The sequence below is a fragment of the Tachypleus tridentatus genome, chromosome 10 (genome assembly GCF_004210375.1).
Source record: "Tachypleus tridentatus isolate NWPU-2018 chromosome 10, ASM421037v1, whole genome shotgun sequence".
Taxonomy (NCBI): domain Eukaryota; kingdom Metazoa; phylum Arthropoda; class Merostomata; order Xiphosura; family Limulidae; genus Tachypleus; species Tachypleus tridentatus.
Genome location: NC_134834.1, coordinates 81,217,106 through 81,243,186, shown reverse-complemented (window position 1 = coordinate 81,243,186; position 26,081 = coordinate 81,217,106). Strand labels below are relative to the sequence as shown.

General features: G+C 30.8%; 1 protein-coding gene across 2 annotated transcripts in view; it reads left to right on the top strand.

The window, feature by feature from the left end:
• Positions 1 to 24,764, top strand: part of LOC143229702 (Y-box factor homolog) — a 40,340-nt gene extending 15,576 nt beyond the window's left edge. The window contains exons 2-9 of one of the 2 annotated variants that reach the window (XM_076462415.1): positions 1,333 to 1,396; positions 5,302 to 5,335; positions 8,492 to 8,581; positions 11,513 to 11,644; positions 12,465 to 12,617; positions 21,100 to 21,285; positions 22,288 to 22,542; positions 23,953 to 24,764. In XM_076462415.1, coding sequence (XP_076318530.1) covers positions 1,333 to 1,396; positions 5,302 to 5,335; positions 8,492 to 8,581; positions 11,513 to 11,644; positions 12,465 to 12,617; positions 21,100 to 21,285; positions 22,288 to 22,542; positions 23,953 to 24,015 — 977 coding nt within the window. In that variant the 3' untranslated portion in view covers positions 24,016 to 24,764. The remainder of the gene's footprint in view (positions 1 to 1,332; positions 1,397 to 5,301; positions 5,336 to 8,491; positions 8,582 to 11,512; positions 11,645 to 12,464; positions 12,618 to 21,099; positions 21,286 to 22,287; positions 22,543 to 23,952) is intronic. The other variant, XM_076462416.1, reaches the window with a different exon arrangement.
• Positions 24,765 to 26,081: the final 1,317 nt, after the last annotated feature.

Here is a 26,081-nt window from a genome sequence, read left to right as displayed (position 1 = left end):
TCTTGCATGGAGACATATTTCCTTATTTGTATTTCTCTTTTTGCATTCTGTTATTGTGTCATTTAAATATTTTCCTCTTTCATATATGTGACCTTTTTCACATGATTAGTATGAACTAATTTAGAAGATCTGTTTTGTCTTCTCAAGTAGTTTTGTTAAAAGTCATTATTTTTGTTAGTACTGAGATACTTACAAATGTCAATAAAATAATTTTACTGCAAGAGTTTCCCTTTAGTCACCTCCTCACAGCCATGGGGACATTACAGTGTGAGAGTCAATCCCATTGGTGAAAGAGTAGCCCAAGAGTTGGCAATGGATGGTAATGACTAGCTGCCTTCCCTCTAGTTTTACACTGCTAAATCAGTGATTGCTAGTGCAAATAACCCATGTGTAGTCTTGTGTGAAATTCAAAACAAATCAAACCCTGTGGTTTCATGCTAGGTACTGTAGTTCAACCAGGGTGGCTTCTTGTTGTTATTGTTTCTCATTTGTTTATTTAAAAAAAAGTTTTAGATTTTAAATTAGCATTTTTAATTAATGGGATTATTGTATTTCTTTCAAAATGGATATTACGTTTTGAATTTCTTGATTTAACTTTGAAAAACTGCATATTCTGTGGATTCTTAGAAACTTGAGAGGGTGCAGTAGGTGTTTTAACTATTTTATGATGGCAAGAAAAATAATTTATGTAACTGAGAAGGTTTGTTAGATTTTGGTACACAGACAGGATAGGTTTTGTATTGGTTCAGTTTAAAAGGAAGTAGGTTGTTTGTTTCTCATTCAATTTTTAGTTTTAAAAAGCAATTCTGTGACTTGGCCAGAGAAAATATCTTATGTAACACAACCATGGAATCTTTATCTTGTTTCTGTCTGTTAATGGGTGAATGAAAGACGAGGTGAATCTATCCATCCATACATCTATCTATACACACACACACACACACACACACACACACATATACATACTATAGTTGATCAATTATTATTTTCTTGGAAAGTCAGAAGCTTGAGAGCTATTTGTGTTATATTTATTATTAACATTTTCTGTATGGTATTTTTCTGAGAATTATATATTTTGTGTAAAGACTATAAGGTGTCAGTACATAGAACTTAAAGTTATGATTCCCACAGAACTTCTTGTTTCCTAAGATGCAGACTACAATGATCTGAAACTTTGTTGAATGTCATAATGCATTGAATGCATTTAATTTTTTTAAAAGTGAAGTGGTATCATATTAAATCTTAATATGTGAAGCTTTTGTATATTAAGTAAGAATTAATTTTTTTTTAAAATCTGCTGCTTGTATTAAAAACTGAGTCATTTGTTTTCAGCCACTCGGGTGTCTGGAACTGTGAAATGGTTCAATGTGAAGAATGGCTATGGTTTTATCAACAGGTCAGTGAAGAGAATGAAATATTGTGAGGTAGTAGCTATAAAAAAGTTTGTTTGGTGTATATGCTATCCTATAAATTTTTGTCAATTTATGATTTTTGGTCTACATCAATACTGATACTTGTGATAATGTTGAAATCATGTGATTGTGCTACCTGGTGGTATCTCAAAAAATTATATAAAAAAAAGACATGTTTAAATTATAAACTAGACAAGTGTGAAAATGATAAATTTCAATTTTTATATTTAGTTTCATGAGGGATTTAAATATTGGAAAGATATAATGTGTTAAACCTTAAAAGTTATTATTAAAAAAGTTATTAAAAAGTGTATAATATATTAAGTGTTTATAAGACTGTAGTTGTTTTAACTTATATTGGGTGATGGTAAGGATAGTTTCTCAGTTAAGTGTGTCATCCTGAAATGGTATAAGCACAGAAAGGTAAAGTTGTACAAAAGTGTTAAGGGTACAATGCATATAGAAATGTGATAATTATAGCATGTTGCTATCAGGTATGCTACTATGGTTTCTTTTGCATATTTCTTAGGGGAATAATTGGGCTTGTCTATTGTAGTGCGACTAATTCAAATAACATAAAACTGTCGAATGTGTAGAATTGTATTTGGAAGTTCAAACATTCCCTTTCATAGCCATGAATTTAAAGAGTTCTAAATGGGTAGGATTAAAGCAGTGTCAATTTGTTTTTTTTATTTTTTTAATACAAACATTTAATTGTTGGAATGCTAATCACACATTGCCACTCTCTTGGAAAATTGTTTTTTTTTTTTAATTTGTATAAAGCCCATTATTTTAACAATTGTCATTATATTAAAAAGCTTAAAACACCACACACCATTATACTTAGCCTCTTCTATGCATAGAAGCAGACTGTCATGATGCATACCTCAAAATTATAGCATCAAGACCATGGTAAAAACAAAATTCCACTGTAAATATAATAATAAAGAAAACACCATGGCAAATGCCATCATATATTCTGAAAAAAATTCTTCTACTTAAAAATGCACTAAATACATGAGAGGGCTACAAGGCAAGCATCCTCACCTGTGTAAAATGAAAAACCTACTTTGGATTTTAATGCTTACTAATACCTAATAATGAGGGTACCTAATAAGAAAGCAAAAATTATATAAAGGACAGTGTTAGATAATGCTTCTCATCCTTTTTTATTTTGTTATTATGACTTCATTAGATGTTAATTGTATATCTTACATTGTGTAAGATAATAACTGAGTATGTGTCTCATTAAATTCAAAGCCAAAGGTCTGTAAGACAAATGAAAATGTGCTTTGTTTTAGTGGCTTTTTTATATATGCTTTAAAGGGGAAAATTTCACAAACAAAGCGGATGTACAAAATTGGATAGTTTACAGTTATCATAAAAATAATTAAAATAATTGAACTAGCGAACTCTGGTATGAGGAATACAAAAAAAAAAAGGTAGAAATGTGCTCTATTTTTTTTATCTCCCTTCTCATGCAAAAATGGAAAACAAAGATTATTGTAACTTAACCAAATAACTATAACACGTATCATGTACATATTTGATCATATTTATAGTAAGATTTAAATATTTCATGACATCCAAAAGTTATGGTCCATTTTCCAAATTAGAGCTGAAGCATAAACTTTACCATGTTTTTTGTATATGATATTCAGTTTTTCACAAAAATCAAAAGCAAATTATACTTATAAAAATGTTTAATGCTAGCAAAATATAACAAAAGATGTTTTCAAACATCAGTATCCTTTATCTTCAGATAGCAAAATGAACTTTTTTCTGTTATATTTAAAATGAAGAAATGTGATTAGTGTCTTCCATAATGTATTTTTAAACTATATGTGGTTGTTTTGTTTCACTTATATATTATCTTTAAAATAAAAGGGTTTTCAGTAAGATATTAGTTATGGTGATAACTAATGTAAATTACTACTGCTAACAGAAATGTTGCCTCGCAGTCAGCTGTTTGTGCAAGTAATTACTAATCATAGTATTCATGCCTTATTAAAAAAAATTTAGAAAAAGTGAACATTTTCTAAAAAAAGATTTTTCTGAGACGTATACTGCATGGGAAAGTTATTCAGATTTGTGCTGTCGTAAACTAACGTTTTTATATATAAATCCACTCACTGTGGCTGGGGTGTATGTTTCCCTGTTCATTGGGATGTGTATGTCCCGGCTGCAATGAAAGGGTGAAAAGCAATACCCTTTACTGAAAATAGTTTATTTTTTAAACATAATGTTTTAGTATTATAGTTACAAATTACATCTATAAAGATTTAATCAAATCCTCATGTACAGTTTTAGTGAAAATTATGCTCTTGTTGTGAAGAGAACACTAATTAAAATTGTATTATGTGATAAATAAATGGTTGTTGCACGTACTGTAATTATTTTTGTAATTGTTTGGATCTTGAATATTCTAACTGTGAACATTTTTATGGATTTTTATGCATGGTGCCATGTTGCACCATTCAATAGATGGTGGAACATTGTATTTATTATTTCAGTCACATACACACACATATCCACAATATGCTCATTGTAGTAAGATTGGAGGTTTGAACTTCTCTCATTCAGCCCTAAAAGTGTCTAGAGAAGTGAACTGGAAAATTTTATTATACCAAAGTTTGCAGAGCTAAGGAAGCTGTTAGGGAGTATTGTAAATTGCATTATATCCACAGAGGGCATTGTTGCTGTGCACAAGTTCATGACAAAATTTGAGGAGATAAGCTACACTTGTGAGAAACCACTTCTAGCATATCAGTGATGTCTATGACAGAGGTCAGCCAGCAAAAATAGATATTTTGCCACCTTGTGTCTGGATTTGTCAGTTTCAACTTTGTGAATGTTTCTTTGCATGCTGCATGATGTTCAAGCAATGAAGGAGATAGTTTTTAACCTTATGTGTTGACTTTGCATGCAGTTCTTGGCAAGACAAAAAGTTATTGACCAGTTGTCTGTCATTATCTTATAGACTGATGAAGCATAATTTACTTTCTGTAAAAGTTTTAACATGTGCAGCTGTATTATCTTGTCAGAATTTAATCCATGTGTAATGTTTCCTATGATGCTAAGGTGACAGTGTACTTTTTTGAGGAGCCAACAGCACATGGATGGCAAACCTGCATAATTAGTTCTGTATGGTACCATGCAATGCTCCAATTTGACATGATTCCCATGCTGGAGAAAAGAAATGTAGTAAGCATTGTGACCTCATCTTGGATGTTGCCCTTCCACTTAGTAAACACAAGATGAAACATGTCTTAATGGAGCAATTTTTAAGACAGAGGCATTTCAAGTCACCTTCCTATGAATGGCTACCTCATCTAATGGACCTATTACCAACCAGTTTCTGGTTGTGAGGTTACCTGTAGTCACATGTATACTTTTGGAAGCCTCACACAATCCAGACCTGAAGGATGTCGCTAGTGTACCAGATGAGTTGCATGTTGTTGGTGTAATGTCAGTTGTCACATGGATGCAGTGGATTCTAAAGTCTGGAGGAGTACACTTTGAATACTTGCTGTGATTGATCAGACATTAGATTTGGTGGGAACTTGTGCCAACTGTGGCATCTTTATATTTATGATACCCTTACTACTCTTGCAGAATTTCACACATCTGTGCTATAATGCTTGTAAGATATGGTATGCTGAACTGGAAGATTTTCTTTATCATCATTCTGTACAAGAAAGATACAAAGCATATTGGTTTTATCAGAAAGTATCACTTATGAAAGTTTTAAAACTGTCTATTAAGGATGTTTCCAGGCAAATTCTGTCAATTAGTAAAGACTTGATACATTATATTTATGAATTGAGATGAAATTAAATAATATATAATATTTATGTAAGAATGAGAAATGGTTATTATTATTTTGTAGGTTGGATACAAATGAAGACATCTTTGTCCATCAGGTGAGTCAAATTATAGTTTATAAAGAGTTTTTTATGTTTTTTTCTTTCTTTCTTGAAATGTAGCATGCAGTCAGTGATAAGATCACTTGATTTGTGCAACATTAGCATGATGATGTATTACAAGTACAATAATAATGCTACCATGGATTTTAATGAATCCAACCATTCCTCCTCCTTTGTTATATCATGTTACATATTTGTTTATTATGAATAATATGCTAAATTAATGAATCCAACCATTCCTCCTCCTTTGTTATATCATGTTACATGTTTGTTTGTTATGAATAATATGCTAAATTAATGGATCCAACCATTCCTCCTCCTTTGTTATATCATGCTACATATTTGTTTATTATGAATAATATGCTAAATTAATGAATCCAACCATTCCTCCTCCTTTGTTATATCATGTTACATGCTTGTTTGTTATGAATAATATGCTAAATTTTTCAATTGATAGTTTTGATAGAAATTTAACCAAGACAAATGTTTACTGTCTTGTAACATACCATGACAAAAGGATATGTTTTGACCTAATACTTTATTTTATATATATGTGTGTGTGTTTGTGTGTGTATGCCTGGCTATTCTTGCAGTTGTATTTTAGCATGTAACTGCAGTGCTGTCTATTCTAATGATATGATTTAAAAATATGTATTTTTGTACATGTAATTAATTAAAAACATTATTTTTAAATTTGTTGACAATTACTATAGTTTTTATATACATCATATAAATATTGTGTTTAGGTTAGCCTGGAGTGACATCATTATATAGGGACTTTGCTTTTGCTCAGATGTATGAAATCTAGGTAATGTGATTCCACATACAAGTAGTGTACAAGGAGTTGATTAATTTGCTTTCATGCTCATTTTTATCTGTACAATAAACATCAATAACCAGGATAGTTATATGTAAGAGTCACCAAGTTTGTGTAGTAGTAAGTACTGGCTTAGATGGATGTGTTATCACCAACATTATTTGGTTTTCTAATTTCTTAATGACACAGTTTACCTCTTTATAAGTAAAATGTATTGTAATGAAGATATATTTGAAGAGGACAGAGCTGATAAATTACATGCACATTCTGTTATCAAAGGCAATGGAAAGCAAATCTTGCTATTAGGATCTTTTTTTTTTTATTATTACACAGTGGGCCCACTGTTGACATTAGCCATAGCTTATACTCTCACTAGCCTCCATTAGTACTGCGGTAAGTCTACGGATTTACAATGCTAAAATCAAGGGTTTGATTCCCTGTGGTGGACTCATCAGATAACCTGATGTGGCTTTGCTATAAACAAAACACGCATACTAGCCCCCCAATGGCATAGTGGTATGTCTGCAGACTCACAATGCCAGAAACTGGATTTTGATATCTGTAGTTGGCAGAGCACAGATAACTCTTTACTATGTAGCTTTGTGCTTAATTCTAAACAAACAGTACTTATTGTCACTTGACACAAACACTGAAATAGGTAACCATTTTACTTGCAAAGCAGCTTGAAGTGTATTGAGATTTCAAGAACAGATAAAATAAATGTGGGTCACAGCATTAGGCTGCCTGGAGCTGAATGTGGACATTAAATGCATCAAACCAATGCTGGAGTTGAGTGTGTGATATGGCTTGTTGCTGAAGGAGGTATGATTACTCTTATAGAATTCCACCACAACAAGCAGTGTAGCATTGGTCAGAGTGTCACATTCTAACAATGTATTCATGGCTTTCATAACTGTCATCAATGAGCCAATTCCAAATCAGATAGCATTGGTTCACATCACTACATACACATTACTCCACACTTCTTCAGCTGAGATTACACATCTGTGTCTAAACCATTCTTCAGGTTGGCATCAAATTACAGGTGACAGTACAGAATAATGATATACAATATGTTAACCATAATATACTTTCTATTTCAGCTGCTGACAATGCATTTTCATAATCTAGACCTGACCATTTAAAATTGAGAATAAGCAAAAGGATTCCTTATTCTACATGGTATTTTTTCACTCCAACTTGGACATTCATATCACCATTAAATTTGACACCTTACATATGTAACAATGAAGCTTGGAAGTGTATTGTGTATATACTAATCTGTGCTTTTGAACTTTCACTCAAGTTGTGGATGATTAATACCAGATACACAGTTTCATTTCATATGATGTTGGAATGAGGAGTGATTAACTTTTGGTGGCATGGGCAGTTTATTACATCTGTTAATTTTTACTTTGGTTTGCACATTATCCAGAATAAACTTGAATATAGTAAGTAAATGTTTTAGGTACTCATATTGCCAGTTTTGTATCCAATAACCCTTTTATTTTGTTATTGGTTTATGATCCTCTTCTTCATGGTTCCTTGTATCTTCCCAAATATTTGTGTTATCTGCTAGTCTTTGAAAGCTCTAAAACTGTGAACTGTGGCATCCAACTGCAAATTCAGTGGGACTGCATCCATTACTGTGTGCTAGCTATCCTTAGTTGTTTTGATAATGTATTGTTTGTACATATGTGTATAAACACACACATTACAAAGAAGTGTCCTGTCTAGATATTTAAACATTATTAAATTCTGAGAAAAAGTACAGTAATTATAAATTTTTATATCTGTAAATTAATTTAGATTGAAATATTACAAAAGAACCAAGTTACTTGGTAAGGTTAGTTTATGGTGATAAAAAAAGGAATAGTGTGGTTTTTACTGCAGTTCTGTCATATCATCAGTGGTTTTTGAGTATAAAGGTCAGATTTTGAATGCCAAAAACTTAAAACAGATATGAATTAGGAATTTTATTTGTAAATTGTACTGATAATTGTATTATGTTTACATTGACCCTAAAAAGTACTTTGTATTGTAATTCACATTCTTGGTGATTATTTAAGTGTCAGTTTTTTTTGCATATTTATTGTCAGTTCACTCAGTCTCACAGTTCTAATGACTTCAGCTTGTGGTTGAACATTTTAGCACAATAATGTCACTTACAGCAGTGTTTTAAAATGACAGATTATAACTTACAATATTTTGAATATTAACACACAGTATGCTTGTCATGGTTTATGTGGGAGTGTCTGTTTGTAAATTAATTAAACATAAGTAGTTATTGGGAAGGAAGATTCTGATGTGTTAATATTTTCCTCTGGTTTTTGTAGACTGCAGTTGTGAAAAATAATCCCAAAAAGTTAGTACGAAGTGTGGGTGATGGAGAAACAGTGGAGTTTGATGTTGTTGCAGGAGAAAAGGTAAGTGCAAGTTCTTATTTTAAAATTAGTGTTATTGCAAACACATGTATTGATTGTGTTTTATACCAGCATATGTGTGTGTTTCTACGTTTTTGTTGTGTACCAACATATGTTATTCTTTTGTGATAATAAGAAACAACTTTTTGGCTTCAGTTTTTCATTAGATGTATTATATAAAATTTCAACTTTGTTGTTAAGGATTTGTGATAAAATTATAAACCTTCTTAAGATCTATGTTTATTTGATTTATATCTACTAATTTTTAAATACGTCTTGTTAATTTCATAATACTGTCAAGTTTGCATATTAAAAAAATTCATTTTAGTAATATTTGAGAAATTTTAGAATGATATATATATTATTGTTAATACATTGACATATTTGTTATGAATTTGATTCAAAAACATTTATAAGTTGATTTATTTGATCCCCAGAATTTTGAAACTGAGCAAGATTTCAGGTGTTGTAAACACAGTTATTGAAAATTAATTATGTACCCTTTCAAAAATTCTAAGTTTTTAACTCTTTTCACTTAACCTATAATGAATGCTTTTAATAAAGTATTAAACCAGGCACGAGTAACACAGATAGTTAGCATTAAAACTCTTAGTAACAGTAATCTGCTTTTGTGACACAGAAAACATGTCTTTTGCTAGTGTGTGATAGTTTTTGGGAGTCAATAATGTAAAAGTCTAAGATGTTTCTCTGACCTGTAAAAGTGTCTTAACATGGTAACTTAATGACTTAACTGTCTATTAATATGGGCTATGTTGTCTTATAATTTAACTTCCTTTTATGGGTTTGATCTCATTGATGTAGCCCTCACATTTTGTGTCTATAAATAACACTATGTAACACAAATTTTATTCCTGGATAGTACGTGTTATTTCTTGAATGCTTATGTTGTAAAAGTACAGAAAATGGCCATTATTCCCTTCAAACTTTGCTTTTGTGACCTGGATAATGAAATTTAGAAATTAACCTATTTTCTGTGTAAAAATGGGCAAATTTGCACATTTTCATTTACATAAGGTCTGAATAAAACAATATATGAATCAAGATTTACATGTATTTGTACTAGAGTTACAGAAAAATGAACAAAAATGTTTAAAAGTGAGTAGTTTTTTGAGATTTGCGACTGTGACATAAATCACTTTCACGTATCATCCCCCAATATAGTCTTCCATCATGTTTTCGTTATATACTTCTTGGTAGTGGCATTCAAAGTCCAGTATATCTTGGTAGAAGCACTTACCTTGCTCCTCTGAGTATGCTCTCATGTTCTCTTTGAATTTATCAAGGAGACTTGCACACTTACATCTAACAAATCCTACTCTTTGAACCTAGATGTCAAAAGCTCGGCATTCGACTTTGTTAGACGTAGATCTCTGATCAAGTCATTGAGGTCTTTGGTTGAGGTAGTATGGGTATCTCTCATCAGCTGCACCTCTGAAATTGTAATCTGGATTTCAAGTTCTACCTCCTCTTCTGATTTGCTGCTCTCTTCTGAGGATGGCTGCTTTCTCTGTGGCAGAATGGGTACAGGGAGCTCAGGGCAATGTGGCACTAGGGCGATGGGTGATGGAAGGTCTGGATACATGATAGCAGATGCATTCTTGTCAGCCTGATGTTTGGAAGGGTCCACTCTGTAGAAGTAGCAATTGCTTGAGTGGCCAGTGGGTTCATGCCAAATTTTTGAAATAGCGAACTTCATGGCTCTCTTTTTTCCTTTCTGCACCATCCTGCAAAAGAGCAAAAAATAAAATTGTTATTATGAAGAATAAATTTATTTCATCCAAAACTAATGTGTGAGAAATTCATGCAAAATATTTTATATGTGATATTTTTCTATACTATTGAAAATAAAAAAAAAATAAAAGATGTTTAAATTTTAAAAGGTCTAAAATTTGTATAACGTAAAATCTTACTATTCAAGTGAGCAAAAATTGTCCGTCTTACCTTCTAGAGTTTTTTTACAGTGCTCGTAGGTAAAGTGAGGTGCCCAGGGTTTGTCTTGATCTCCTGACAGGCATGCCAAAATATGCCTCATAGGCTTCACACATTTTAGCAGATGCTGTCACAGAGTACTTTTCTGCTCTTCTCTTGATAAATTGGCCACATACACAGAAGAATGCATCTGGAGAATACTTGAAGCTTCTTGATGCCCTCTCTGATAAAATCATATAGGTCTATGTGTTAACTTAGGCAGCTAGAACTAAACTGAAGTGGTGAGCCCCTGTATATATATTATTGTGGAAAGTTCTAGAAAATTATAAAAGGTTCTTGAAAATTTTTGTAAGTTTTACAACATTCTGAAAAATTCTTGTAAGTTTGAGAAAATTTTCTATCAGCTACTCAGCACTGAATCCACCTGGAATGTTCTAGAAAATGGGGAAATTTGAAAATTTCATTACCCAGGTCACAAAAGCAAAGTTTGAAGAGAAAAATAGGTCTTTTCCATTTACTTTAGGCATAAGCAATTGGGAAATAACACTTTCTGCCCAGGAACAAGAAAAAATAAAAAAATTGTTATATAGTGTAATATTTGCTAACCATAAATATTCTGTTTTTATATATGTATTTTATATGTTAATTATTTATATAATAAATTATATTTTTGCTGGTAGTTTTAGTTTCACATTTAGGAAATGTATATTGAACTTTGTGTAATATTATACAAATTGTAGCATAATCATATTAAAGCTGGGATTAGATTCCTAGAAAGAGTTGTGCTATTGACAGTATTTTTTGGTTGTTATGGCAAGTAATGATTTTTCAAGTTTACAACCTGAACAGGACCTGTTATGACAAAAGTTCCAATTTAATGACTCAGATCAAATGGTTAGAAATGTAAGAGTTAATGTTAGAAACAGAATAGGGTTGTTTGAAACATTATTTATCAAGAAATTTAGAAAGTTTTAGTTTCTCTAGGGGAATGAAGCTGCTAATGTAACTGGACCTGATGGAACACCTGTAGAAGGAAGTAAGTATGCTCCTGATCGAAGGCGTTTCTATGGGAGATTTCCTAGAGGTCGTGGCTATGGAAGGAGACCACCACCAAAGGTAGATATTCTGTGTGTGGCTTTGTCTTTGGGTCTGATTTGTTTATATTTTTCCTTTTGATAACTTATCTACAAGAAAGCAAAATTAAAATTTTCCTATGTTTGGTAGGCAATTCTTGACTGGAACATTGAGGCCTCTGTGAATCATGAGGGAGCCTTAGAATTCTGCAGTGGAGTTTAGAATAAATTGCAAATGGTGAAGCTAAACATGGGAAAATACATTAAAAAACTGATTTATCAGGAAAAGGTTTATGTGTAATCTGCAACGTATATAAACTGTGCTTCATGGGATTGTTTTATAATTTTAAGTTCTCCAAGTACAATACATAAAACTATCAAATGATTAACCAGGTTTGCTATCATACAGTATAATTTAAGAATATCAGATTTGTCAAATATATGAAAGAGAGAGAGAGAGAATGCATCATAGAGCTTCTAAATTTCATACTGTCTCTAGGATACTATCTATATTTTCTGTCATTCAAGCATGAATATTTTGTTTTTTTCCTTTACTCACCCCACTAAGCCTAACAGATTAGATATATGGCCAATAAATGTTCTTCAGTGTTTCTTATATCTTTCAAGACACAAATTGGTTCTTATTAATAAAATGTTAAAAAAACAAAAGTTTCTAATCTTCATAAAATCAGAAATATTTGGAAAGGTAAGCCCTTACAGTAATAAAATAATTATTATAGCATCTGTGGATAAAGGTAAATAAATACATTAGTCTGTTATTAGGTTTTAGTGAGTGTGATACTTATTTTGGAATTGAAATGTCAGTAGTTGAAAGAAGCTTGCATCTGTTTTACATTCTGTAGCATAACTCTAGTGAGAATGAAGAGCAGGATGATGAGGGTGGTAAGGAAAATATTCAGCCATATCGTAGAAGGCAAAAATCTCGATTTTATGCACGATATTTTCGAAGACCCAATGGTCCTCCACGTGGTAATCGTCGTAGCCAGTACAGTGAGGTAAATGGTTTTTGAAATTAGTAACAGTTATATATGTGCGAGCTCAAGAGAATAAAAAAAGAAAATACACTAACATTTTAACTCGCCTTTAAGCTTTATACTGATAGTTTTGTAGCATTTATTTTTATTACATGAGAAATTTGTGCTACAGTATTTTCATATGCAGGTGGTTTCAGTGTTATGGAACACGTGAAGTGACTGAAGAAATAAAGAAAATTAGTTGTAATAAATATTTTGACCACCAGGCTTTCTTTACTTGTGTTGAGCACACTTTAATTTTTGAGATCTTTAAAAGAAGATACAAAATCAAATAGTGGAGTAATCAATTTATTCATAAAGAAGAGTATCAAAGACTTGTAATTTGTATTGAAAATTTTGTTGTTACTAAGTAGCCTGATTCATTAGGATAATCAGATTTTCCTGACAAAAGTATTATTTCTGGAATATGGTATGGGATTGGACAAGCCTAAAAAGTGTCGGGACTTTTAAGATTTAAAAAATGTAACATGTCTAGAAAATAGAAAGGTCTTCAGATAAGAACAAATAAAAGGTTGTATTGACATATGAAATATAAAATGTCTATCTGGTTCTGAAGAGAGCATTTAGTATGTCCAGGTCAAGAGAAGTACAAAGATTTTCTTTACTTCAGGAAATGTGTAATATTTATTACTGTAGTCTTTCTGAGGAAAATTTAAATGGAAATGTCTTTATGGAATAAATAAATTCAGTGTCATTAATTTATTTTAACAAAATATATTTTATGGGCTTTAAAGCTGTTGACCACAATGTTTTAAGTGATAGGAAGTTTGGATACAAGTTCAAAGCATGATCGTTTTGTTCTCGTAATGTTTTCTGTTTCATTCTAACAACCTGTACCATACACATGGGATTTGTTTGAAAAACTTTGATGCAAAACTCAACCTCCTCTTCATGATCATCATTTTCTGTGTATGCCACGAAGTTTTGGGGAGTTATGAACAAAACATAATTAAACTACTTTTTTTTTTTATGGTATTCCATTAAATATAACAAATATATAGCTCAGTAATCTATATTTTAATAATGCACAAGTTTTAAGTTCTTACATTTTACTTTACATTGCTACCTTACAACAGTGTGTTGTAAAGGTGGGTGAATTCTAGATACAGTTGGGCTGAAAACCTTGTATATATATGTTTTGGAAGTTCTAGAGATACACACATTAATATGCAAGTTGTGTGATTGACTAAACTGGTTTTACTCTTGACACAAACATCGCCTTGTGTTGACTTGTTAGAGTCTCAGTCAGATGCATCAGTAGTTCACTGACATTTATATCTTGAGTATAAATACTTTTATAACACATCTAGTTTTTTTGTGTACAAGAGACTTGTTCATTTGCATAAATGATTACTACCTTTTATGTGGATAAATGTAGTAAATTCAGAATTACAGTCATACTCCTGTGATATGAGGGTGCTGTCCAGTGGACCAACCTTGTGTGTATTTAATTAATTATATTTACATAGTAATACCAAGTTATTGTAAGTTATAGGATAGTGACAACTACATACAAGATCATATTAATGGAACTACATAACCAAGTTCATGGCCATTTATGTCCTTCAAGTGAAGATGCAATTTTAGTGAATAATTAATACCTAGTGTGTTTTGTTAGAAATTCCATACTTTATGTCTACTTTTTTGTATGTAATAAGTTATTTGAATGATTAATTTACAGTATTTGTTAATATCATAAGATTCCATGCTTTAAGCCTACACTTAGCCATGTATTATAACTAGATTACTTGAAGTGATAAAACCATTGTCAACATATACATAGGAAAACACCACACAGAGATAAACACTGAGCAAAGAAAAAGCTTGTCCTTTATTTAATAATTCAGTGAAGTGATTTTGTATTGTTTATGAAGAGATCACAATATTTCTTTTCAGATGTTATAAAATATAATGAAACTTGTATACTACTACATAATTGAAAAATCTGTAGAAGGCTTAGAGGTTCATACATTTTTGCTACTGGACCTAAGCATTAGCAGTGTAGGTTTTGCAAATTTTTTTTTTTATGTTGTTACTAGTTGGATAAATTTACCAGTAGGTAAAATCTGTCAAGAACTTAGTGTACAGATAAATGAAAGTAAAGATATTGAAATAAATATTTCATTCTGATACGGTCTTACCTCCTTTCAAACAAAGCTATCTTAATCTTCCTTCTGCTCTCAAAACATTGCTAAAAAATGTTAATGCTCAGCATGCTAGTCTATGTACCCTACAAATTTGGACCACTTTAAAATGTATATAGCATGTGACCATCCTCCACCAATAGCATTACATCACTTATATTGGTGCAGCTAGCTAACTTTAATGTTCCCACTCTATTCCCACTTTCTTAAATTGCACAACGTCATACTGATGTGTCTTTTGGAATGTGGACACTGTTTATGATTGTACTTCCTTGACATTTCAATACCTTTTTCAACAAGTTCCATTCACTGTGTTTGCATTCAATTAATTTTTTTTTTTTACAATGATTTAATCAGGTATGTGATCTGTTGTCCTTTTCATGTAGGACATTCAAACAGATACCTGCTGCCAAGCAGAAATAATGTATCATTTGACAACTAAATAGTTTTGTACATAAATATACTTTGAAACAAACAATACATGTATCTTGCCCATCAGAATTAATTCAAAGTCCAAAGAGAAGAACTATATGGTTTAGTTCTCTCCCACAGTTCAGTCTGTGTGTTCTGCTAAAGAAATAAATTACAATCAATAAAACTCTTCCCCATTCCTTCACCAAATAGTCCATGAGCAAATGAATGTGAAAGGGTTCATTTAAATGAAAAAGTGATAAAACTATATTGCCAGTTAGAGTATAGTAGACAATAACTAATGATTGTTGTTACATTAACAAAATAGTCAAAAATAGTTTAAACATTTTGCCAGTTTTACATTTGCTGTTAATCACATATTGTAAAATGAATACTGAATGGCTTCATGTGGTGCAGTGTAATCAGTTTTATTGTGTTCAGTGTGTATTGTTTCTTTTGTATTAAAATAAAACTAAACAATCTTCAGTAATTTCCAGGTATAGTATTATCTTTAGTAACTGTTGAAATACACGTAATATGTGAGGGAAAGCTTTCACATTAAAAGCTTAATTATTTGGAATCTGCTTGACTGTGGCAGTGACAAATAGACTACATTTCTACTTATGGAAGTATTTACCTTATAACACTTTATCTACAAAGTTTTGACACCTTGTTAATGTCTTAAGATGCAGTGTGTCTTATCATCTAACAAGTTTCATTAAAGCAATAAATTGCATAAAAAATAAAGCCATGTGAAAATGTCACATGTTTAATCATTTCAAATTGGTAGGCCAAAGTGCACATTTTCTAACCTTTCACAGAGTTGCATTTAAAACTTGACATCAGAACGTGTAACAAATCAAAGTTTAGTATTATTTAAGTTTCAGTTCTTACTTTTGTAAGGAAATATTAAATAAAAAAACTGTCCATCTTCCCTAGTACAAGAACTGCAATGTTTGTCATCTAAGTCTTCCCTCTTTAATGTTTTTACCACATTTGCAAGAAGTATGAAATTTAGTGCAAGTTATCTGGCACATACTCTCTCTCAGAAATTGCTAATAGGTTTCTCTGACATTTAAGACTGTGATATTATAATAAATATAAAGCCAGGATTTCTCCCTGTTAAATGTTGTGTTATATTATATTGTTTTCTGTGCAGAGAATTGTCTATTTTCCTTCCAGTTCACACTTTATTCCTGTGATAAATGCATTAATTAGCCTAATTTTTAAAATATTTTGTCACATAGATAGAAAGCCAGAAAAATTGTGATAGTTATGGAACATTGTTTCCTTTTTGTGAATTATAAATTTGTTTTTTGTGGGGCATTATTTAATTTAATTAAAATTATTCAGTGCAGTAGTACTATTTCTATAAAAAACAAAAAGTAGGGTTAAGTTTCATTGACAATCAGTAGAAAAAAAAAGAAGACCCAGATAAATAGTTTATTTCTTGTTTTTTATGTTTATTCCTTATTCATTATTATAAATTAACTATAATGTAAAAATTGAAAACTTTTTAGATTAGATAAGGTAAACAAATAATATGGTTTTAGAGGTACGTTTGGAAATAGTACAGGTTATGTAATTCAACACCACAATGTTAACTGCACATGCTCCACGTGATTTACAATTTATATGGCATGAATAACAGTTAGACACAGTTCAAAGGGCAATAAAAAGAATAAAATTTAAGTATAAATAGATCTATACTGTTACAAGCTTTAGGCTACTTAGGATAAAACCATTGAAGTTTTCTGTTATAATATTCAGTCATTTCTAGAAAGAAGGTAAGGAAATATATAATTATTTCTAAACTGTTTATGGTGGTTTTGAGGTTATTTGAATCCACCGATCTTGATTGATACACAGATTTAAGAGACAAATTACAAGTAGTTTTAAGTATAAAATATTCAAGATGTTTCTTTATTTTTCATTTGAATGAAAATAACTTGTGGGATAATAAAGTTTATTAGTTGGTACACAACTAGGTTCTTACAATAATTTGTTTATAAGCAACATGTTAACCCTTCACTTACGTGTTGAGTGAAATCCACCCAGCTTGTAACCACGTAAGTATCTGAGAGTAATAATACTATGATTTTTGATAATATATGCATATATTTACAGAATTTTGCAGGTTGTTTGTAAACATTACAAGGCTTTCATACAAAAAATATCAGGTTTTGAATTAATTAAAACTTTTCTCAAATATTTTCTTCCATTATGTTGACTCTCCAATCAGCAAAGTACTTTTCATTGTAAAATTATAAGTACTTTTATGTATCAGAAAATTTTAAAATTTCAGATGTGAAATCTTTATTATCTCAGATAATTATCAAATGTTTTTTAAGAAAAAGTTATTTTATCTTTTATTTTCCCTATTAGATCATTGGCCCAGCAAGGCCAGGTGATTAAGGCACTCAACTCGTAATCTGAGGGTCACAGTTTCGAATCCCTATCATTCCAAACATGCTTGCCCTTTCAGTCTTGATGGCATTATAATGTGATGGTCAATCCCAAAATTCTTTAATAAAAGAGTAGCTCAAGAGTTTGGCAGTGGGTGGTGATGACTAGCTGCCTTCCCTCTAGTCTTACACTGCTAAATTAGGGATGGCTAGCATAGGTAGCCCTCGAGTAGCTTTGTGTGAAACTAAAAAAAACAAACAAAACAAAATTGTCAGATTAGAATCTCTGTATGTGTTCAGTAGATTTGACCAATCTCATAACTACCATAAAAAAGAATAAGAAATAAACAAAAATATTCCTATTTTTGTTTTAGAATGACGATAGATTATATGTCAAAAACATAAATGTTTATTCCAAAGAGCTTAAATGTCATAATGTTATATGTGTATTTATTATTATTCTGTTGATCTTTCAGCCAGTGCTGGCAAAAATCACAGAAATTACAATGACGTGATTCACATGCACTCATCTCACTGTATCCAAAAATATAAAACTGACCTTTACAGAGTGATCTGTTTTGGCTGTGCTTTAATGGTCTAGTCTTTGAGAAATACAGTCACATTTCAGTTATAATACATTATATGTGTGTATACATTATTACTGTTTACAAACAAGTCTTAAACTTACTTTTCTTAGAACAGTAAATAAATAAGTATAGCAGACAATTATATCTTCTTGTTACAATGACTTTTGTACTTGCTTGCTGCTCATTGTAGGTTGCTTAGCTTTTTAAAATTTCACACGTGGAGGACGTGAAACAAAATTTTTTTATATATATATATATATATTTGAAATAACCAAACAATAATAAATAACTATATTGATGCTGTAGAATCCCACTTCAATTTATCAAGCTTGGTAACTAGGCAGTGTTTGAGTAATTTAAAAAAAAAATGTTTCAATCAGGCTAGAGATTCAGTCTACCATCTTGAAGTCTTGTTTCAAAAGAAGGAAATGATAATGTGACACATGGAAATGGCTAAGGAAAGCCATTAGGAGGATATTCTGAAATTTAAATTGGTTATTTACATGTCACAGATAGAAGTAAGTGTATATAAGGAAGCATTTCCAAAATGGAAAGAAGTTAGCAGGGCTGCTGTGTTTGATTCAGTACATGAGTGATATCTTAGTGAAAAGACAAGGCAATTATTTTATATTCTAGCTTATCAATATTGATTATTTGAGGCCCTAATTTGTATAATTTTGATATCACAAACATCTAAGTTTTAACAGTGCTGCATTCAACATATCATCTGACATACAAAAATAAATGTTTAGGGTTTTTTAATATTTATTTTTATATTACAAAATTATTGTATAACACTAAAATTTGAATTAGAATTTACAATTTGATACCAAATTTATAAACATAAATTCATAAAATAGTACTTCAATTAAATTTTGAATGCATATCAACAAATGTGATGACATGGCCTTTGATCCATGCTAAGTAACGTTATCTTAACCCTTTCATGACAGGTCAAGGGTTAAAGACCAAGTTATTGTGGTTGTTGACTTGTATTCAAAATTTTATTGAAATACTATTTAATAAATTTATGTCAATTCAAAATTCCAATGCAGTTGTTATTAAGGTTAAGGATTTTCTAGTTGTTTTCATTTTGTATTGATTTCTAGCAGTAACAGTGTGATCTAACTGAGAAGTAACATGAATTTTTTTTGATAAAACATTTAAAGAAAACACACACACACACACACATAAACATAGAAAATGTTGAATATTTGTCACTGAGTTTATTAAAAGAAGAAATAAGGTTAACCTCATTAATGACTTTAATTACCTGTAATTATTGATCAAAATACATTACTGTTATTTATATATAGACACACACACACCAAGAGTAGGGATAAACATGGACAGATGTGTCCAGAATATTTTAGATTTGGAATGAGTATTTTTTCAGTTCTTTTATGTATGTTTTAGTAAAGAATGGTGTGGATAGATCTTTTAAACCTATTTAAGGTCTCTGTAGACCAGATCCCAGCTTGGGTTTGTGTAAGAATTGTTCAATACATTTTTTTTCCATTTAACCATATAAAATCAAAATATTGCCTTTTTGTCACCAAGTTTACTTAAAGGAGAAATAAGGTTAACCTCATTAATAATTTTAATTACCTGTAATTATTGATCAAAATACATTACTGTTATTTTATTATAATTTTTGTATCTTAACATGTTAGCTTCAAGAGAAATCATTCACTTGTATTAAGGCAGTGCTGCAAAGTTGATATTTGAAAAAAAGAATTTAACAAATTTTATTCTTGCTTGATTAATGTGCCATTTGAGCTTAGGAAAAAAAATGGTGATATGTTTACATGGTGAACTTTAAATTCGTAGAACAGAAGAAACCTTGTAGATGAAATAATGTTTGATCAGTCTTTCATTGTATTCTACATTTTAAATCAATTATGAAGTTAAAAAGATTATGATATTCATTAAAACAAAGGCTTTAAAAATGAAATGTTTAAAGAGATTAAAATCAGTAATGTAGTTTTTATTGAATTTCCAAATAAAACACAAAATAAAATTTACTTATAATGGGAAAAATAACTGTAGAAGCTGATATAGATAACCATATAAGTGACTTAATTATAACATCAAAATGAAGAATTATTGTATAACAAGGAATGCCAGAACAAGATAAAACTGATGAATAAAGCTGAGTGATAATTTGAAATAAGTGATTACCTTTGATTACATTATTGTCATGAAAAATAATTGAGTTAAGGTTACAATTAAATTGGTTGTCATGGAAATAAAAAACAAATTGAAATTGTTTTCAGTTATAACTATATTAGATTACTCTTAAATATCCAAGTAATCAAAATATTGCTGTTATGACTTCTTATCATTTGGCCAGGTGGTTAGGATGCTTGACCCACAATCTGAAGGTTGCATGTTCAAATCCCATCTCACCAAACATGTTTGCTATTTCAGCCATGGGGGCATTACAATGTGAGAGTCAATCCCATTTGTAAAAGAGTAGCCCAAGACTTGGCAGTGGATGGTAATGACTAGCTGCCTTCCTTCTTGTCTTTCACTGCTAAATTAAGGACGGCTAGCACAGATAGTCCTTGGGTGTTGCATGAAATTCAAAACAAACAAAACATCATTTTTTAATTACTCAAGTTGTTCTGCTTAGCTGATTTGTGTTATAACTCATGAAAATAATCAGTTAATTGATTAATGTTGTCAGTTATTATTTTTGATAGTTCTGGTTATCCTAACAATAGAAATATTGACTATAACTATGTACATTGCATGACTGCTTGTGAAAGTAAAAATGCATTCTGCGTGTACACAACTCTTGTATTAATTAGCTGGATGATTAATTGGTTATTAAATTCCACTAATCTTTGCTGATACATTCATCAGTAGAGCATAAAACTTTATTGTATAACAGGGAAGACAAAAACAAACAGATGATGACAATAGCAGAGAGGTAAGTCCACAGCAGAGATATGAAAGAGAACAAGGCCATTTTTCAAGAAGAAGGCCTCGTCATTTTTATCCTCGTAACTCTTACTATGGAAGATCTAGACGAGTTCGAAGAGACACAGAAGATAGTCAGACTGGAGCTGATGCAGAGGTGTGTTAGACAACTTTTTAAATGAAAACTAATCAATTTTGTGTTTCATTTTATACAAAGAAGTGTATAGGTGAAATATTGTCTTAGAATGTGACATTTTCTTTGCCTGAAAATTTATTTTTGGTAGATGCTCACCACTGTACACATTCCTATCCATTCTTGCTCACTTCCAGTGCACGTTTTTTCTTTCCTCATCAAAGTTGAAACTTACACAAGTGCAAATGTGTAGAGGAAGCCATTGCTTACAGAGATGTGTTCCTATCCTGTTGTTAAGGGCTCTGTTGCATGATTACATCGTGCAGTAGTGCAATTCATGTTTAAACACATGAAGTTAGATGGGAGTTGCCTCAATGCCATAGTGGCATACAAGTCTCTTTGGCAAGCATGTGAGAAAGTTAGCTAAATATGTTTGGGATGGGCATGTCTATTGGAAATACATTTTTAAGTTAGCAAAATGTCAACTTTAGATAAAGCTCAAAATAAATAATTAAAAAATCTAGATTTTATTTTTTAATTCTTTACATTTGACTCTATTTAACTTTATTGAATATTAAAGCTTTATCATTATTTTCTTACTCATCCAATATCTTGTATTAGTTTGAGGCTGAAAAATTACTTTTAAGATTTTTAAGATTAATATTATGACTAATTATATTGTTCTAACCTATATATATAGGCTTCTTGTCTGTATGTGTGCTAGAGTCCAGAAGATTGACACCAAGATCAGAAACATTTATATCTGAATCTTTTTTTTTCCTTTGACTTGAAAAAAAAAATTGAGTGATTAACAATGTGTAATTCTAATGACTAGATCATTAGAGATGATCTCATAGTTAAAATATTATAACAAGATGGTATTTTATTACTGTTGAAGTTAGATACATCTATTTTCTAACAGTTTTTCCATGGTATCTTAAGACAGAATGTGAAAATTTTGTCATACATTAACTTAATTATACATATGTACTGGTGGGTAGAGAATAATAAGGTTATAATGTTTAGGACATTGAAACTGAAGAGAATAAAAATATGAGAAGCAGAGAAAGCCGACGACCACCTCGTAGGCCTCGATTTAGAGGTGGTTCTAGTGCCTATCGTGGCCGAGGTCGTAGAGGTCCACCCGGCCCAAGAAAAGAACCACAAGATGCTGGTGTAGGAGAGGATGTGTCAAGCAATGAATCTGTTACAGAACCTGACTCTACCAGTAATGTTGTGTCAGGGGTAGATGCTGAGCAGTCCAATTCTGATATTAACAAGGTGTTTATACTCTTGAGCCATTCTCAAAAAGTGCTGTTGATTAAATTTAATTTTTGTCTTTCATAACATTTGAATCAGATTTTTATACTTCTGTAGTATAAACATGGTTTCATTCTTGACAGTTAATTTTAAGATAAGTAACGATGATAAATAAAATTTGACAAAATCAAAAATTATATTTTAGGTTGAAACTTTGTGTTTTTTTTAAAACACATGGTTAAATACTGATATACCACATGGACATCTTTTGTTAAAGCTTTGTAGTTGATAGAGGTTTGCAAGTAATCCAACATAATTAAGAAGACAGTAACTGTTAAGATACTATTTGTACTTTATCTTGCTGGATAAGGATGGAACTAAAACCAGAACATTTGTTATTTACTTGTTGTTACCAAAGTAGAAATTGTAAGTTTTGGTTTTTACATGCTTACAGTGGAAATTTACCATTTAAAGTTTGCTATGAATCATATAATCTGACTACTAACTGTTCAAGACATGGACATGACCATAGTTTGAGAGTATCGGTGCTATGTCTTGATCCTTTTTAGACCTTAGGGATGCCAGAATCACCCCTTTGGTCACTTGTGTTTTCACCGTAAAAGTACTAAACCATACTGTATAAACATTGGTGTAACTTTTTTCTTTCTTAAAAATATCAATTCTTTGCTTTAAAAAAATCATAAAATGTTTAACATTGTTAAAAGATTTTGAAATTTTGTTGTGAAATTCTGATATGGAAAACAAAATAATTTCTTTATTTTAGTCTAATGTGTTTGTTTTAACCATCAGAAACTTTAATTTTATATATCCACCCAGTTTTAACTTGTTCAGTATTTATTTTGTTACTTTTATTTTACTGATTGAAGCTGTAGAAGCACAAACACAGCATGACTGACAAAGATGTATTGGTCGCTAATGGCCTCACCTTAAGAATGGTCATGACTATTAGGTGTTGTAGCATATTTTGACAATAATACTTGGTCAAGGTCAATTTGTTCTTAATAGTTTGTTTTCTTTAAATAAGAATCTTTTATATTTGTTTATCTTGTTTTATTCTTTAAAAAGTAGTATACTGAAAAAAAAACTGTCATCTTAATAGATTGCCATTGCAGGTCTAGTGCACAGTACTGTCTAATAAGTTATCAAATTTCAGATATATGATTGTGATAAATGTGTTTAAAGCCTTATATTTAAAAGTAAATTTGACTGTTATTTACCACTGATCTGAATGTTCATAATCATGCTTAGATTATCACTTGGTTAAAAAGATATCAATAGCCTTTGATGTTCCTAGCTAAACACTAGAAATCACTGTAATTAGCTTATTAACAGTTTTTTGAAATATCTCTACTGCAGTGGAGTACCTACTTTACAGAGTCATGTATGAGATGATGTGTTATTGTTTTTCAGGGTCAAGCTACCCAAGAAAATGACATAGCATCTTCAGCAGTGGAAGGAACTGTGTCTGTTTAATTAAGGCTGCAAGACACTAGGACCTCGTCACTTTTTAACTTTCGACTAGTGTGAGGTGCATTTTACATCCAAATCAACTGAAACCTTTTATGAAGGGGTCTGTTTTTTTCCCAAGAATAAAAAGCAAGTGCAGGTTAATTTCAACCAAAGGTTTAAAAAATATATCACGTTTGAGCTGTCATGAATAACAAGATAAAATTTAAGATCACTGTGAAAATCTCTAAAAACTAAAACTGCCATTAGTTTTATCACTTTAATAGATAAAAATGCATGTTCTCAAGATTTTCAACAAATGAAAACTCATTAGTAGAAAAACTAACTGATGACATGCAAGAAGTATATCAGAAGGTGGCCCATTATTAAGAAATGTAACTGGTAAATATGCTTGTTTAAATAAACCAACAGACAACTATCTTAAATTGCAAGTAATGTGTTTTAAACTCTAGCAAAAATACTGGCAATAGTCTAGTAGTTTTGACACATTAGGTAATAGGTATGTGTTGAAATTTAGACCTAAATTACCTTCCATTTTAATACATGCAGTTAATTGTAAAAATTGATTTAATTGGAGTTCAAAGATATTTCTTTAAAGGATCTGCCATAGTTACATGAAAAATAAAAACAAGTGAAGTTTTATTTTCTGGAGTAAACATTTTTATATTTTAGTTGTGGCATTTAACTTTGTACAAATCCATATGAAATTTGTAAAACGTGTGTATTTGCAATAAAACTTTTTTCTGATCATTTTACCTGGGTATCAAATGTTGAGTGAAAAACTAGGATATAATCATAATATGTTGTTGTCATCAGCACTTGAACTTCTTAAAGTAACTTTATCCCATTTGCACTTTCTTTTCTCTGCCCACCATGAAAATGTTTGTTAACACTACATTAAGTATATAACAAACAGTTCAGCTTTGTTACATTAGGTGCTTTAATGCTGATAGTTTATCTTAAATTGATATTGGATTTTTGTAAACTTAAATTTAGAAAAAAGGAACCTAAATAACAAGTGAAATACAATCAAGTGAAAGTGTGAGTTTTTTTTTCCTGGCTTAATAATTCCTCTAACTGCTAATATAGTATGTTTGTCATGGGGTGTACGATACTTGTATAATGGACACCATCACCAACCTGTACCTAACTGGATACTGTTTATACTTATATCATTCTGGTTGTCTTGAGTCTCCTTATTACATACAACTGTAATGAGAAAGCCTTTGGGCTAGTCATTGGAGCTTCAATTTTACCACAAGTTATGCCAAACTTATTTAACTGGAAGTATGTAAGTTGAGCACACAACTCACTAACTTGAAATTTGTGGTTGGACTAAAGAAAACGACTTTGAGACTGAGATTCCACGAAATACATCAGTTTTTATGTACAATTTTATTTGCACATTTCTTGCATTAAATATTCATTGTTTGTTTCAGTAATGTTTCTACAAAATTTGTTAAGTTCTCTGTCACTCTCACTACATGTATGGTGTAAAAGATACCCCCAGTATATTATAGCTACAAGTTACTTTTATATAATTTACTTTTAATTTATGTTTTTAACTACATTAGTTGAATGAGAGAAATAGCAATTTTAATGTATATCAAAATTGAGAAGCTGTTTTGGCCTTATTGTAAGTTAAATACCTTCAACATCTTCAAGTACAGAGAACTTTTCTATTGGTTCAAGAGAATAACAGTTTTTCAGATCCAGACATGAGTTTAATATATTTTCTTTGTATTCTTATGAGTTTCCAAATATTGTACATTGCAAGTAGTTCTGAAATTTCATCGGTTAATTTGTGCAAGTCATCAGACTTTCTGAAAACAAAAAGTAAAATTCTCGAGTAATTGGTTACCGTGAGGGTTTGTAAATTGGTTAACTTCTTACTTGTACCACAACTACAGTCATTAGTAATGAATCAAAGCCCCAGTTATAGATGCTCTCGTAAAGTTTGAAGTAACGTTTTTGTACTACTAGAGTGGTTTCAGTAACTTGTCACTGTCGAACTTTTGACTATCCTTCACTGGCCATTTTACTAAGCATCTTTGTGGACGTACCACATGTTG